Genomic DNA, 16,447 nt, shown 5'->3' with positions numbered 1-16,447 from the left:
AGAGAAGGCTGCAGGGAGACCTTAGAGCAGCTTCCAGTATAGAAAGGGGCTCCTGGAAAGCTGAAGAAGGGCTCTTGATGAGGGAGGAACAAAAGAGGATGAGGGGGAATGTTTTTGAGCTGAAAGAGGGAGATTGAGTTGAGATCTTGGGAAGAAATATTCTCCAGTGAGGGTGAGGAGGCTCTGGTCCAAATTGCCCAGCGCAGTGGTGGCTGCCCCATCCCTGGAGGTGTTCAAGGCCAGGTTGGATGGGGCTTGGAGCTCCTGATCCAGTGGGAGGTGTCCCTGCCCATGGCAGGGGGTGGAACTGGATGGGCTTTGAGGACCCTTCCAATCCAACTCATTCCAGGATTCTGTGATTCTATGATCAGATTATCAGCCCTCTTTTACCAGCAGAGCCGCATTTCGCATGGACTTTAAGATCCACCACAGGCTTCGGTCCCCGTTGCCGTTGCCCAAGACCGCAAAGCCCTTGCCAGCGCATCGCTGCCGCGCTCTGCCTGGTGCTGGGTGGTGGTGCCGGGGCCTCAGGTGGGCAGAGCCCAGGCCAGGCTGGTGTCCCCAGCCCCATCGTGTCCTCCCAGCGCAGCCTCACCTGCCGCAGGCACGAGCCCCAGCAGCGGGATGGGTGCTGATGAAAGCCCTTTTCCACTTCACCGCACAGCTCTTCCCAGCCCGTGCCAAGAGAGCAGGAGAGACTTCAATAAAGCAAACATTGTCCTGTGGCAAAGCCCACTGAGCGTGTACAAAGATTTCTCTTTTTTTTAATCATTGTTGAGATTTGGCAGCGTGAAAATGGATTTCTGCCTGGCCTGAATCAGCTCAGCTCTGTTCAGGGTTTATTCTTGTGCTCGTCCTAATATCCAAGTGCCTCCCTGGCATGGAAACACTTGTCCATCCATAGGAGATGTTTCTAACACCATCCCATCACCATATCTCCCTGCTCAACCCTGAACTATCCACGTGTTTATATGGAGTGGGATGGAGCTCTGGAGAGGTGCTGGAGCTCTGGAGAGGTGCTGGGGCACGGGTTGGGATGGAGCTCTGGAGAGGTGCTGGAGCTCTGGAGAGATGCTGGGGCATGGAGTGGGATGGAGCTCTGGAGAGGTGCTGGAGCTTTGGAGGGGTGCTGGGGCAGAGGATTGGATGGACTCTGGAGAGGCACTGGGGCACGGGTTGGGATGGAGCTCTGGAGAGACGCTGGAGCTCTGGAGAGGTGCTGGGGCATGGAGTGGGATGGAGCTCTGGAGAGACGCTGGAGCTCTGGAGAGGCGATGGAGTTCGGGGATGGGGTGATGCCGGGACACGGGGGCAGCGGGGCTCGGTCTCCGCCCTGGAGCGGCGGCAGCATCCATCCCCCCCTCTCCCTCCTCCTCCTCCTCCTCCTCCCCCGATCGCTGGGGAGGAGCCGCCCGCGCACAAAACCTTCTGCCCGGAGCCTCGGGCCCCGCAGCGGCCCCGGCACCGCGACCCGGGGGGACCCCTTGGGGCTCGGGGGGCTGCAGCGGGGGGACCCTGGCGGGGGGCGGGGGGAGCCCCAAGGGGCAGGGCGGTCCCGGTGCCAGGGGGGTTGTCGGTACCGGTGGGGGTCCCGATGCAGGGGGGGGTCCCGGTGCCGGGGGGGGGTCCCGGGGGTCGCCCCGCGGGGTCGCTGCGGGCGCTGCGCAGGCTGGCCGGGCGGCTGATGCGCTCCTGGTCCCGGCTGCCCGCGCCCCGCGGGAGGCACCGCTCGGTGCTCCGCTCGGAGGAGGAGGATGAGGAGGATGAGGATGACGAGGGGGGGTTCGGCGGGGGCGGCCCCGGGCGGGGAGGAGCGGGGCCCGAGCGGCCGCCGGGAGCCCAGGGGCTGCGCAACCACGGCAACACCTGCTTCATCAACGCGGTGGTCCAGTGCCTGAGCCACACGGCCCCGCTGGCCGAGCTGCTCGCCCTCGGCAGGGTCCGCGGAGCCCGGGCGGAGGTCACCCGGCGGCTGGCGGCGCTCGTGCGGGCGCTCTGGACCCGAGGGTACAGCCCGAGCCTCTCCGGGGAGTTCAAGGTACCGGCCCCGACCACGCATCCATCCCTTCCCCTCCTGCCCGCATCCCTTCCCCTCCTCCCCGCATCCTTCCCCTCCTCCCCGCATCCTTCCCCTCCTCCCCGCATCCTTCCCCTCCTCCCCGCATCCTTCCCCTCCTCCCCGCATCCTTCCCCTCCTCCCCGCATCCTTCCCCTCCTCCCCGCATCCTTCCCCTCCTCCCCGCATCCCTTCCCCTCCTCCCCGCATCCTTCCCCTCCTCCCCGCATCCTTCCCCTCCTCCCCGCATCCTTCCCCTCCTCCCCGCATCCTTCCCCTCCTCCCCGCATCCTTTCCCTCCTCCCCGCATCCCTTCCCCTCCTCCCCGCATCCTTCCCCTCCTCCCCGCATCCTTCCCCTCCTCCCCGCATCCCTTTCCCTCCTCCCCGCATCCTTTCCCCTCCCCGCCCCGCATCCATCCACCCCCCCCCACACCTATTTCCTACGCAACCTCGGCTCATCCGACCGCAGCCCCCCCAGTGCCCCCTGGCCCCCCTGCTCTCACCATCCCAGCGACCCCAGCACCGTCCCGCACACCCGGACACGGGGACCTCAGCAGCACCCGCCAGCACCCCCTGTCCCGCTTGTCCCAGTGTCTCCCATCACCCACCAGCATCCCCAGAGCCCCCCGACACCAAGCCCCCTCTGTCCCCAGCCCTCCCTGTCCCCACCTGTCCTTAGTGCCCCCAAGCACCCTAGTCTCCAGGTGACCACTGGCGCCCCTGGCACCCCCTGTCCCCAGTGCCTCCTGGGTCCTCAAGAGCCCCCAGCACCCCCTATTCCCACATCCTCCTAACACCCTCCGGCATCCCCCAGTGTCCCTTGGCACCCCTGTGCCCCTCGACCCACCCCAGCTGCAGCCCCCTGCTTCCAGTACCCCCCTGTCCCAGTGCCTCCCTGTCCCCCAGCACCTCGTGCCCCCAGTGCCCAGCTGCAACCCCTACTGCCAGCCCCCCTCAGCCCCCCTCGGTGCCCCCCAGCACCCCGTACCCTGTCCTGCCAGATGCCCCCAGCCCTGCTGTCCCCATCTGCTGTACTGCCATCTGGGCTGCTTTTCCCTGAGCCCTGACCACCCTGGGGGGCTGAGCCCCCAGCCCCGGCCACCCAGCCAAGTGCTGAGGGCGGGCGCGATGCTGCCCGTTGTGGTGCCACCGGAGCCCATCCTCGTGGCCTCAGGCCCCATCGCAGAGCGTGTGTCTCACGCCTGCGGGGCACTGTGCTTTGTGCTGTGCCCAGCCTGGCGACAGGGATGGGGATGCGTGCCCAGGGGTGACATCTCCCCAGGAACGCGATGCTGCTGTTAAACCGCTGCTGCGGTTGCGAGGAGCTGCTGGGCAGCCAGGCTGCTCCCTGTGTTGGGCTTTCTGAGTGCGTCTGCGGGTGCTGTGCGGGCAGGGGTTCGGGCACCCGCTGCCCTGAACCCTGTTCCCCGGGGGAACCACCTGGAGAGTGGAAGTGCCCGCCCTGCTGGGGTACTGTGCCCGTCACTGGCTCGTGGGGTGCTCAGTGTCTTTCATCATTCCGCTGGGCTGAGACCAACGGGATGAGGTTTAACAAGGCCAAATGCCGGGTCCTGCACTTGGGGCACAACAACCCTGTGCAGCTACAGACTAGGAGAAGTCTGTCTAGAAAGCTGCCTGGAGGAGAGGGACCTGGGGGTGTTGGTTGACAGCGACTGAACGTGAGCCAGCAGTGGCCCAGGTGGCCAAGAAGGCCAATGGCATCTTGGCTTGGATCAGAAATGGTGTGACCAGCAGGTCCAGGGAGGTTCTTCTCCCTCTGGACTCGGCACTGGTGAGACCGCTCCTCGAATCCTGTGTTCAGTTCTGGGCCCCTCACCACAAGAAGGATGTTGAGGCTCTGGAGCGAGTCCAGAGAAGAGCAACGAAGCTGGTGAGGGGGCTGGAGAACAGGCCTGATGAGGAACGGCTGAGAGAGCTGGGGGTGTTTAGGCTGGAGAAGAGGAGGCTGAGGGAAGACCTCATTGCTCTCTCCAACTCCCTGAAAGGAGGTTGTAGAGAGGAGGGAGCTGGGCTTTTCTCCCAAGTGACTGGACAGGATGAGAGGGAATGGCCTCAAGCTCCACCAGTGGAGGTTCAGGCTGGATATCAGGAAAAAAAAAACCCAAAATCACAGAAAGGGTCATTGGGCACTGGCAGAGGCTGCCCAGGGAGGGGGTTGAGTCACCTTCCCTGGAGGTGTTTAAGGGACGGGTGGACGAGGTGCTAAGGGACATGGTTTAGTGTTTGATAGGAACGGTTGGACTCGATGATCCAGTGGGTCTCTTCCAACCTGGTTATTCTATGATTCTATGATCTTCTTGTAGCAAAGTAACCAGCCAGGCACAGGTCCATGCCCTCTGCTCCCAAGCACACCTGGTCCTTAGGCACAAAGTCAAAAAAGCAAACCCAAACCCTCCAGCGTTCCTGTTGAGTTTTTTTCCACCCCCAACCCCAGTGGTTATCTGCATCTTCCAAGAATCATAGAATCACTAGGTTGGAAAGGACCCACTGGATCATCCATGTGCTGGTGTCCCCACTGCTCTGGTGTCCCTGGGGTGGCTGCAGTGTCCCTGCAGAGACAGGACAGGAGCAGATGCTGCTGTAGGCAAGAAGCAGAGATGGGTTTTCCTGATGGATACTAATGATCCAGCTGCTCATCAGTGCCAGGCAGGGTGGCCTGGGGCTCAGCACCATCCCTGCCCGTCTCTTGCAGAACATCGTCTCCAAGCACAGCGCACAGTTCCGCGGCAACGCACAGCACGACGCCCTTGAGTTCCTGCTCTGGCTGCTGGATCGCCTGCATGAGGACCTGGGTGCCATGTCCCCCACCCAGCAGCCCCACGTCCCCGAGGAGGTGGGTGACCCCCGCGGGAATGACACACACCCTGGCTCAGGGGGGAGATGTCCATGCTGAATGGGGGACCGGAGAAACCAAGATGTCCTGGGAGGGGGTGAGCTGGAGTTGTCTCCTCCACCCCAGAATGGGAAGGGGATGTGGGTGACCTGATTTCGGGTGCTGGGAGAGTGTGGGGGTGTTGGCAGGAGCCAATCTGACTGAGCACCCCAGGGCTGGTACACACCCTGGTTCTTGGGATACCTCAGTCAGGAAGAGATCCAGGCCCCCCTCTTTCCCTGCCTCCAGCCCCTGTAATTACAGCTCGGTGGCTTTAATGCTGGCAAAATGAGTAATTAAGTCTGTCTCCCTCCCTCCACTGGTGCTCCTGGCCTCACATCGCCCTGGCCCTGCCTGCCTGTTGCCTCTGGCCGGGGCCGCCCTGGGGCTTCCAGCCCTTCTGGGGAGCCTGAGAGAGTTGGGGTTGTTCAGCCTGGAGAAGAGAAGGCTGTGGGGAGACCTTAGAGCAGCTTCCAGTGCTGAAAGGGGCTCCAGGAAAGCTGGGAAGGGGCTTTGTCCAAGGGTCTGGAGTGATGGGACAAGGGGAATGGATTAAAATTGGAAGGGGGAAGATTCAGATGAGATCATAGGAAGAAATTATTCATGATGAGGGTGGGGAGGCCCTGGCCCAGGTTGCCCAGAGCAGGGGTGGCTGCCCCATCCCTGGAGGTGTTCAAGGCCAGGTTGGATGGGGCTTGGAGCCCCTGATCCAGTGGGAGGTGTCCCTGCCCATGGCAGGGGGTGGGACTGGGTGGGCTTTGAGGTCCCCTCCAAGCCAAACCATTCCATGATTCTGTGATTCTTGGCTGAGGGGCAGATGGAGCTGGGCACATCTGTGCCCGTCCTGGGTTTTGGTCCTGGCTTTCAGCAGCGCAGGCTGGGGAAGGAGGGCTGGTGCAGGTACTGAAGGATGGGGATGGTGGGGACAGTTCGCCCCTGGTCAAGCCTGTGCCGAGGCTGAGGGACCGGGGGCGCTGAGCTGGTGGAAAGCAGAAGACGAGGAGGTCGGTGGTCCAGGGCATGGAGCCGGGCAGGCTGGAAGGGTGGAAGCCCCGTCCTGGCTGTTTGGTGGGTGCCCACAGGGTGTCTGTCCTGGTCCCTGGTGGACTCTGGGGTGGATGGGAACCAAGGCTTGGCTGACAGGAGGGCTGGAGGAGGGGCCTTGGGTTTTGAGGGCATTTAGGGGTCTGTGTGGGGCACAGACACAGTCCAGGTCCCCAGGTGCCACACCAGATGGACCCTGGCCCTAGGCAGGCCGTAAGGAGATGTCAGGCTCAGCAGGACCCGCTGCCAGCATATGGCATGAGGAAAATCCACATCCTGGCCAAATACCTCATTGATTTTCAATCCTATTCATTGTGATGCCAAACCCTCCTTGTCTCACTGTGAAACAGCCCGTGTTTCCCCACTTTGCCCGCCTGATGCTGGAGAAAGCCTTAAGACCAACCAAAACAGGTTTTTATTACTGAGACAAATCAAACCATCCTTCCCCTGGAGAAGGTGTGCAGGGAACCTGGAGGGCACAGCAGCATCACCTTCAGCTCCTCCTTGTGCCCTGGGGGCACCAAAGCTGGGCTGGGGGCACGGCCCCAAACCCTGAGGGGTGGAAGGTCACCCCAGCACCTCACTCATCTGCTTGTCTCTTGTCCCCACAGCCCAGTGAGGATGGGAGTGGCAATGCTGGCAACTCCCCACCAGCCTCCCAGAATCCCAGCGGGCAGAGCTTCGTGCAGAGCCACTTCCAAGCACAGTATAGGTGAGCCGGGAGGGCTGGAGCCTGCCTGGCTGGTGTCTTCACCTGCCTGCGAGCCCCGGGCAGCAGTGGAGGGGCTTGGAACAGTCTGCCCAGCGCAGTGGTGGAGTCTCCTTCCCTGGAGGGGTTCAAGAAGTGTGTAGATGTGGCACTTCAGGACATGGTGTAGCAGGCACGGTGGGGTTGGGCTGATGGTTAGACTGGATGAGCTGGGAGGTCTTTTCCTACCTTAACGATTCCATTATTTCATTCTGGCTTCTGTAGCAGCAGTAACTCCAGGCACCCTTGCTAGGTTTCGGAGTGAACAGAGTGATGGGCTGGGGCGGGCAGGTATGGGCTGTGGTGCCTCACCCTGGCAGGAGGTTGTGGACACCCTGTGTGATGCTGGGCGCATCCAAGCCCTGTGGGATGTGGTAACCAGGGTGCGGTACCTGGAATGTGGTACCCAGCGTGTGGTATTGGGGATGCAGAACCCAGGATGCGGTACCTGGGGTGTGGTCCCCATGGTGTGATACTGGGCATGCGGTACCTGGGGTGCGATAGCCGGGGTGCAGGGTGCTGCAGCCCCAGGGTGGGGATGCTGGGGGTGCCGCACCCACGCCAGTGACACATTCCGACTGTCTCACAGGTCCTCCCTGACGTGTCCGCACTGCCTGAAGCAGAGCAACACCTTTGACCCCTTCCTGTGCATCTCCCTGCCCATCCCGCTGTGCCAGACCAGGTGAGCTTCACCCCACACCTGCCCAGCTGCTCACCGGCACGGTGACAGGTATGGCCACAGCCGGTGGGATTTTGCCTCCAACCAGAGTAATTTGCTGAGTTTGGGCTAAATAATTGATATGGGGGGTGGTGGCAACATGGGGACAGGTGGCGTCGGGCGCCGTGGGAGCTGTGTCCGTTGGGTGTTTGCTGTCCCAGCGCCGGGATGTGGTGTGGTCAGGATCGGCTCTGGGTCTCAGCACGCGGTGGCTGTCCCTGCTGAGGTGTCCACGTGTCCCCCCCGGTGTCGCCAGGGCTCTCAACGTCACGCTGGTGCTGCAGCGCGAGCGGCAGCGGTTTGTGCGGGTGGGGCTGGCCGTGCCCCTGCTGGGCACCGTGGCTGAGCTGCGGGAGATGGTGGCGCGGGAGGGACGCATCCCACCGGAGCAGGTAACGGGGTATGGGCACACGGGGAGGGGGGACACGGGACCCTCCGCCCCAGGACGCTGAGGGTGTAGGTGCTGCCCCGTAGGTGATCCTGGCCGAGGTGTCCTCACAGGGCTTCCTGCGCTCACTGGGTGATGCCGAAGAGCTGGGCGCCATTGGGGAGCAGGCGCCCCTCTACGCCTTCCAGCCGCCCCCGACCCGCCGCGCAGGTACCGCCACGACCCGCCTGGCTGGGAGCGGGGCTGGGGGAGCAGCTGGTGGCGGGGATCCCCTCGCTGGGACTGGGGGGTCCTGTCTGCTGGAATGGGTCAGGGGCAGCTGAACTGGGACTGGAGGGCACTGGGTAGAGGTCTCTGCTGGGACTGGTGAGAGACTGAGGTCCTGTGCTCTCATTGGATGGGGTCAGGTGTGCTCTGCTCCCATTGGATGGGGTCAGGTGCACTCTGCTCCCATTGGATGGGGTCAGGCATGCTCTGCTCCCATTGGATGGGGTCAGGCGCGCTCTGCTCCCATTGGATGGAGTCAGGCGTGCTCTGCTCTCATTGGATGGGGTCAGGTGCGCTCTGCTCTCATTGGATGGGTTCAGGTGCGCTCTGCTCTCATTGGATGGGGTCAGGTGCACTCTGCTCCCATTGGATGGGTTCAGGTGCACTCTGCTCCCATTGGATGGGTTCAGGTGCACTCTGCTCTCATTGGATGGGGTCAGGTGCACTCTGCTCTCATTGGATGGGGTCAGGTGCGCTCTGCTTCCATTGGATGGGGTCAGGCGTGCTCTGCTCCCATTGGATGGGGTCAGGCGTGCTCTGCTCCCATTGGATGGGTTCAGGTGCGCTCTGCTCTCATTGGACACAGCTTTGCCCACTGTGGTTGGTGTGAAGCCTGGGGACACGATGCTGCCTGCTGTCAGGGGCCCTGGGGACCTCTCTATGGTAGAGAGACCCTGCCCTAATTAACGTGAGCCGCTAATTGCCCTCGCAGCATGCCCCCGCAGCCTGCCTGCCTCCCCTGGTGCCCACCTGGAGGTGCCCCGCGTGCCACCCGCCGCTGCCCGCTCCTCCGAGTGCCTGCGCGGGGCGGGCGGCCGCATCCTGCTGCTGCTCTGCAACGTGGCCACCTCCGGCCTGCGGCTCACCAGGTACCTGAGCGCCCCACCCCGCCCCTCCCGCGTGCCCTGCTGTCCCTTCAGCTGCTGTCCCCTCGTCCCCAGGTTCGGGCCACCGCTGGTGCTGTGCGAGGAGCGGGGCGTCTCCTGGGAGCAGCTCCAGCAGAGCATCCTGGCCCAGCTGCAGGCACTGCTGCGCGGAGAGGTGTGGGCGCAGGTGAGCAGGGAGTTGGGGTTGGCCGTGGTGTCTCCGTAGGTAGCTGTGGTGCAGCTACGAGTGGCTGTGGTGACACCATTGCCGGTGGCAGTGCCACCAGAGGTGGCCGTTGCTGTCACCTTGTGTGACAGCCCTGTGGTTGGCCATGGTGTCTCCACAGGTAGCTGTGGTGCAGCTATAGGTGGCCACGGTGACACCATCACTGTCTGTGGTGCCACCAGAGGTGGCCACTGGTGTCACCTTATGTGATTGTGGTAGCCCTGTGGATGGTCATATTGTCACCATGGCTGACTGTGGGTGACCACAGTGTCCCAGTAGGTGGCTGTGATGGCCCCGTGGGTGGTCATGTTGTCCCGTGGGTGGCCAGTGGTGTCACACTATATGGCCACAAGCGTCCCTCTGGCTGTCCGTGTTGTCCCGTGGGTGAGCACGTTGGAACTGTGCTTGGCTGCAGGGTCACCGTGGGTGGTTGTGGTGTCACCGTGAATGGTTGTGGTGGCCCTGGGGGTGGCTATGTTGATGATGCTGGTGGCTGATGGCCGTGGTGGGTTGTCACATTGTCCCAAAGCTGGCCAGTGGTGTCACCATAGGTGGCCACAGTGATCCCTGTGAGTGGCCGTGGTGTCCCTGTGGGTCGTTGTGCTGTCACTGCAGGTGGCCACAGCTGTCACCACGGCTGCCTGCAGAGCCGCCCAGCTCTCAGGGCAGAGCCACCCCAGCTCCACCACCCAAGTGCCACCACCCCGGGCACTGGTGTCCCCAGCTGGCCCCACAGCCGCTCTCCCCTCGCAGGGCGCCGGAGCCCTGTTCCGCATTTGCCTGGCCGGGGGCTCGATCCCCTGCCCCTACCTGTCGCCGCAGGACCCCCACCCTCTCTGCCACCCTGCCGTTGACAGGTAAGGGACCGCAGGGCACAGTTGTCCCCAGGGAGTCCCCTCCTGCCCTGGGGGCAGGGCACGGTGTCCCCATGGCTGGGCAGTGTCCTTCTGGGTGGTCATGGTGTCACCACTGCTGATCACAGTGTCCCTGTGGGTGGCCATGGTGTCACCACAGGTGGTCACAGTGTCCCTGTGGGTAGCCGTGGTGTCTCCATGGCTGGCCAGTGTACCCATGGGTGGCCATGGTGTCCCCAGGGCTGGACACAATGTCCCTATGGGTGGCCAGTGGTGTCCCCAGAGCTGGTCACAGTGTCCCTGTGGGTAGCCGTGGTGTCCCCATGGCTGGTCAGTATCCTCTTGGGTGGTCACAGTGTCACCATTGCCGATCACAGCATCCCTGTAGGTGGCCGCAGTGTCCCGGAGTGTGGTTACGGTGTCACCATGGCCGATCACAGTTCCCTGTGGCTGGTCACAGGGTCACCATGGGTGGCCAGTGGTGTCACCATGGATGACCATGGTGGTGGCCACCCCATTACCTGGAGACCCGGTCCCCAGCCCCGTGTCCCCACCGTGGGTGCCACTTGAGGAGGTGGTGGCCTTCCCTGCCGGCCCCTCCAGGGTGGCACGGAGGTGGGCAGAGGGCAGATCTGACGTGGTCGTCGCCCCAGAGCCCTGCGGCTGAGCGGGGCAGGCGGCCCCCCGCACGTGACCCTGACGGTGGAGTGGGACCTGAGCACCAAAGAGCGGTGAGTCCCACGCACCCAGGGTGGGGGACACCCAGCGCCCGGGTCCCTCGCCCTCACCGCTCTCGTGTCCCCTGACCCACGCAGCCTCTTCGGTGACATCCAGGAGGAGATGGTGCAGGATGCCGAGAGCGTGAGGCTGCAGCAGCAGGTGCACCAGCAGCACAGCTGCACGCTGGACGAATGCTTCCAGCTCTACACCAAGGAGGAGCAGGTACCGGGCACCCTGCCCTCTCACTGCCCTCTTACTCCCTCTTTCCCCCATTCTCTCTCCCCCTTCCAACCCTTCTCTCTTCCCCTTTTCCTCCGTTTTTCTCTCTCCCCCTTTTCCTTCCCCCTCCCCCTTCCCTCCCCTTTCTTCACCCTCCCTCTCCCCCTTTCTCCCCTTCCTCTCCCCCTTTCTCCCCTCCCTCTCCCCCTTTCCCCCTCCCTCTCCCCTTTCTCCCCTCCCTCTCCCTCTCCCCCTCCCCCTTCCCCCTTCCCCCTCCCCCTTCCCCCTCCCTCTCCCCCTTCCCCCGTCTCCCACTTTCCCCCCCCCGTCGTCTCCCCCTTCCCCCGTCCCTCTCCCCCCTCCCTCTCCCCTTTTCCCCCTTCCCTTTCCCCCTTCCCCTGTCTCCCCCTTCCCCCCGTCTCCCCCTTCCCCCCCTCCCCCTTTCTTCTCCCTCCCTCTCCCCCTTCCCCCTTCCCTCTCCCCCTTCCCCCCCTCCTTCTCCCCCTTTCCCCCATCTCCCCCTTTCTTCTCCCTCCCTCTCCCCCTTCCCCCCCTCCTTCTCCCCCTTCCCCCCCTCCCCCTTTCTTCTCCCTCCCTCTCCCCCTTCCCCCTTCCCTCTCCCCCTTCCCCCCCTCCTTCTCCCCCTTTCCCCCCATCTCCCCCTTCCCCCGCCCCGGTCTCCAACTTCCCCCCCTCCCTCTCCAACTTTCCTCTCCCTTTTCCTCTCCCTTTCCTCCATTCCCTTTCCTGGTCACGGTGTCCCCATGGGTGGCCAGGGGTGTCCCCATGGGTGGCCACCGTGGTGTCCCTCCCTGTGCCCGCGTGGCAGCGGTCGGTGGGTGCCGTGGCGGGGGTGGCCCTGGCATCTCTGTCCCCAGCTGGCGCCGGACGACGCGTGGCGCTGCCCGCACTGCCAGGTGCCGCAGCAGGGCACGGTCAAGCTGAGCCTGTGGACGCTGCCCGACATCCTCATCATCCACCTCAAGCGCTTCGGGCAGGTGGCGGCGCGCGGGCACAAGCTCAGCACGCTGGTTCGCTTCCCACTGCGGGGGCTCGACATGGGCCCCCACATGGCACAGCGGGGCGCCCCCGGGGACCCTCCGAGCAGCCCCCGAGATGCCCTCTACGACCTGTACGCCGTCTGCTACCACCACGGCAGCATGCACGGCGGGCACTACACGGGTGAGGGGACGGGGGCACCGCAGGGTGTGCTCTGGGGGACGGTGTGGGGTTTGGGGGGCTCTGTGGGGGCTGTGGGGCAGCGTGTGGGGCTGGGGTCCCTCGGGGCAGTGCTGTGGGGCGAGAAGGGAGTTGGGGTCCCCCTCAGGGATACCCACGGTGTTGAGGGGGGTCACCGAGGAGACGCAGGATGGGGCCGTGGGGCAGAGGGGCTGAGCGCTGCCCCGTGCCCACAGCCTCGTGCCGCAACGCACTCGACGGGCGCTGGTACCGCTTCGACGACAGCCGCGTGACGAGGGTGCGGGAGGCAGAACTGCGGGCCCGCAGCGCCTACATCCTCTTCTACCAGCGCAGGAGAACCCCACCGGGACCCCCCGGCACTGGTGAGAGCCCCCCCCCTCACCCCAGACCCCCCTGCACCAGTGAGACACCACCCACCTCCAGCCCAGACCCCCCTGGCACCGGTGAGGACCCCCCCTATCACTGAGACACCCCACGCCCCCAGCCCTGACCCCCTCTGCACCAGTGAGACCCCCCCAGCTTGATTCCCCCCTCTTGCACCAGTGAGAACAGCCCCTGCCCAGCATAAGTGAGACCCCCCTCCCTCAGTCCAACCCCCCCCACCCCAGTGAGACCCCCCCACCCTGGCCCAGACCTCCCCTACACCAGTGAGACCCCCCCAGCCTGATCCCCCCCCCCCGCTGTCACCCAGACTCCCCCAGCTCTGGTGAGACCCTGCCCCCCATCAGCTCAGACCCCCGACACCAATGACAGGCCCCCCCCCAGCCCAGTCCCCGCTGCACCACTGAGAGCTCTCCCCTAGCCTGATACCCCCCCAGCACCAGTGAGAATCCCCCCATTGGCCCAGACCCCCCAGCACCGAGGAGACCCCCCCTCCCCCAGTCCAAACCCACAGACACCAGTGAGACCTGCCCCTCCTACTAGTGAGAGCCCATCCCCAGCCTAGACCCCCCCAGCACTGGTGAGCCCCACCCCCAGCTCAGACCCCCCTGCACTCGTGAGACACTCCCCTACCACCAGTAAGAACAACCCCCCCGCCCCAGCCCAGACCCCCCAGCACTGGCAAGACCCCCCTCAATCAGTCCAAACTCATCGACACCAGTGACACCCCCCCACACCGGTGAGACGGTCCCCATCCCATCCCAGACCCCCCTCCACACCAGTGAGACCCCCCCCAAGCCTGATCCCCCCGCACCAGTGAGAGCCCCCACCAGACCCTCCCTGCAGCATGAGAACCCCCTCTGAGCCCAGACCCCCCCAGCACCAGTGAGACACCCCCCCACCACCATCAGCTCAGATCCCCTGGCACTGGTGAGACCCCCCACCCCGCTTCCAGCCCAGCCCTCCCCGACTAGTGAGAGACCCCCCAGCACCAGTGAGACACCCCCTCCAGCCCATACCCCCCCACACCAGTGAGTCCCCCCCAAGCCTGACACACTCCTGCAGGCACAGCCGTGCAGAGCGCCCCGTGCACACACGGACACGCGTGCCGAGCCGCGCATGGACAGGACAGCACCACACGCATCCCCGGACGTGCAGGGCGCACTGCACGCCCACACGGGTGCTTGTGCAGGCTCGTGCATGGGCAGCACAGCAGGCAGGGGTGCGCACGCCCCAGGGCTCGCTGCGTGCCCCCACGGACACGCACACACCCCTCTGCGGGGAAAGGGCGGCACGCAGCACGCGTGCACGCTTTGTGCATGGGCAGGAAGGCAGGTAGGGGAGTGCACGCACACAGAGCACTCTGCACGCGCACACAGACACGCGTGCACGGGCAAGATTGCAGGAGGGCACATGCAGAGGCCGGCGGAGCACGCGGCGTGTGCGTGTGTGCACGTGTGCAGCCCCGCGGATGAACTGCGGCAGGTGCGCACACGCAGTCACGTATGCGCAGGGCCAAGCACACACGTGCAGAGCGTGCCGTGTGCACGCCACATGGATGCACACCCACGCACAGGCTGTACAGCACACAGGCAGGTACACGAGCACACATGCGCACACACGCGTGTGCATGCACTGGCACACGTGCCCAAAGCCGTGCAGCCTCAGCGGGTGCTCCCACATGCACATGCGTGTGGGCACAGGCATGCGGCACACAGGCTGTGCTCCCACGTGCACATACATGTGTGTACAGACACGCAGCAGCCAGGTGGGTGCTCAGTCGTGCACACACGTGTGCGCACAGAATTGAGGTAGCCGGGCTGTGCTGCCGCGTGCACATCTGTGTGCGGAGCGTGGCAGGCATGCAGTCCCACAGCGCTGCTGAAGCCCTCGCCACATGCTTGTGCACACGTGCGTACAGGCATGTGCACCCTGAGGAGCACCCACCTGTCGCAGCCGCTGTGGCCGAGCACCCTGGGGTGCAGGCACCCATCCCGCTGTCAGCAGCACAACCTCTGCTCTCCGCAGGCTCCCCAGCCTCGCCCTCCGGCCACTGGCTGACCCGCCTGGACACCAGCGCCCCAGACACCCTGGACACCCCGGACACTCTGCCCGGCACCCCCGACGGCCCTGAGAAAGGTGATACTGAGCACCCCCTCCGCACCCCAGCCCTGCATCCTACTGCTCATCCGTGTTTGGTGTTGCAGGTGGCTTCGAAGCCAGACCCGCCGTGCGGAGCGTCCAGGGGCGCAGCCTCAGTGCCAGGCTGGCCGCCACCACTGCCCACCCCAGGCTTGGGCCCCCCCGCTGGTCCTTCTCCACCAAGGACCGGGGTTGGACGGGGGTCCCGGGGGAGCCGGTTCCCTCCCTGGAATTTGGACGGAGACCCCACTGCATCCGCCGTTTCCTTCTCCCGCTGGGCACAAGTGGGGAGAGCAGCTCCCCCCTGGCCCCCTTCTCCCCCCTCCAGCCTGGCAAGGGGCAAGAGAGGCCCCCCCGAGCCCCCCGCTGTCCCCTGCGTGTGCCCACGCTGCGGCGAGCTGCCAGTGCAGGTGCTGAGGGGGCCCTGCGCCCGCCCCCCAAAAGCCAGAGCAGCCCAGAGCGAGGAGGGGACGGGGGTGTCCACCAGGCACGGTTTTCCCCTGGTTCTCCAACCGTGGTGTCCTCGCAGGACTCGGCAGGCAGCCTGCGGCGCTCGGCCTCACTGGGCAGGGCTAGTGGGGGGCATCCCCTGCCCACCCTGGGTCTCCCCGGGGCCACCCTGCAGCGGGGACGGCTGCCAATGGGCTCCCTGCGCTGCACGGCCGTGCCCGAGTCCAGCTTCTGAACCATGGTTGGTGGGCATCCTCACCTGGAGCATCTTCAACTCAGGCATCCTCGCTGGGACACCCCAAACTGGGGCATCTTCAGCTTGGGCATCCTGAACCGAGGCTGTCCCAAACTTGGGGCATCTCAGCCTGATGGCTCCTGCACCAGCAGATCCCAAAGAGTGTCCCAAAGCAGGGTCATCGGCAACTGGGAACATCCCAACCTCGTGGCATCCCAACCAGGGGGTCCCTAAACAAGAGGGTCCCAAACCAGGGCATCCCCAAACTGGGGCGTCCTCAACTGGAGCTGTGCCAAACTGGGAGTATCTTTACCTGAGGGCTCCTGAAGCAAAGGTTCCCAAAGAAGAGTGTGCCAAAGTAGGTTCATCTGCAGCTGGGAGCATCCCAAACCAGGGCATCCCAACCTGGAGGCTGATGTACCAGAGGCTCCAAACCCAGGGCATCCCCTCCTGGGGTATTCCCACACGGGGTGTCCTCAACCAGGGCTGTCCTGAACTAGGGACATCTCAACCCCAAAGAGTGTCCTAAAATGGGGTCAACCGCAACTGGGAACATCCCTACTTGGTGGCATCCCAAAGCAGGGCATCCTGACCTGGGGCTTCCTCAACCAAGTGCTCCCAAACTGGGAGAACCCCAAACAGGGATCTCCTAAATCAAACCATTCCAACCTAGGACCATCCTAGGCATCCCCGCTCAGCTCGCCCTGCCCCTTCCCTGGGAGCAGGCAGGGCTCCGCTGGCTCTAAGGTGCCACAGTTTTTATTGCACTGTGAGACTTTTATTCAGAGACACTTTTGTTTCTCAAAGGCGACATTTCAGGGCGCAGGTGGGTTCCCCCACACCACGGTCTATGCAACATGTGATTCCTCCTGCCAGCTTTTGTACACGTGGCCTGTGGCCCCACTGCCCGCGGTTTCTATTAAATACACTGGCAAGGAACCTGGTGCAGAGCCTGGGGGAAGCATCTGTCCCAAGGGGTGGAAGGGCTACATGTCCCATCGGTGTCCTGGTGCTGTGCCCCTGGGTGGTGGGGATCAG

The 16,447-nt window shown here is 64.4% G+C and overlaps 1 protein-coding gene across 1 annotated transcript; it reads left to right on the top strand.

Moving 5' to 3' along the window:
- Positions 1-1,594: 1,594 nt before the first annotated feature.
- USP43 (ubiquitin specific peptidase 43) lies at positions 1,595-15,409 on the top strand. The gene is made up of 15 exons (XM_069872908.1): positions 1,595-2,038; positions 4,772-4,912; positions 6,607-6,707; positions 7,333-7,425; positions 7,718-7,853; positions 7,936-8,059; positions 8,829-8,985; positions 9,058-9,169; positions 9,962-10,065; positions 10,716-10,793; positions 10,878-11,004; positions 11,880-12,183; positions 12,417-12,563; positions 14,611-15,134; positions 15,254-15,409. Exons 1-15 carry the CDS (start codon positions 1,595-1,597, stop codon positions 15,407-15,409), a joined length of 2,748 nt encoding a protein of 915 aa, XP_069729009.1.
- The last annotated feature ends 1,038 nt before the right edge of the window (positions 15,410-16,447 follow it).

Source organism: Phaenicophaeus curvirostris, chromosome 19, assembly GCF_032191515.1.
Source record: "Phaenicophaeus curvirostris isolate KB17595 chromosome 19, BPBGC_Pcur_1.0, whole genome shotgun sequence".
NCBI lineage: Eukaryota > Metazoa > Chordata > Aves > Cuculiformes > Cuculidae > Phaenicophaeus > Phaenicophaeus curvirostris.
The sequence above is the reverse complement of the archived record's forward strand: the minus strand, read 5'-3'. Positions and strand labels throughout refer to the sequence as shown.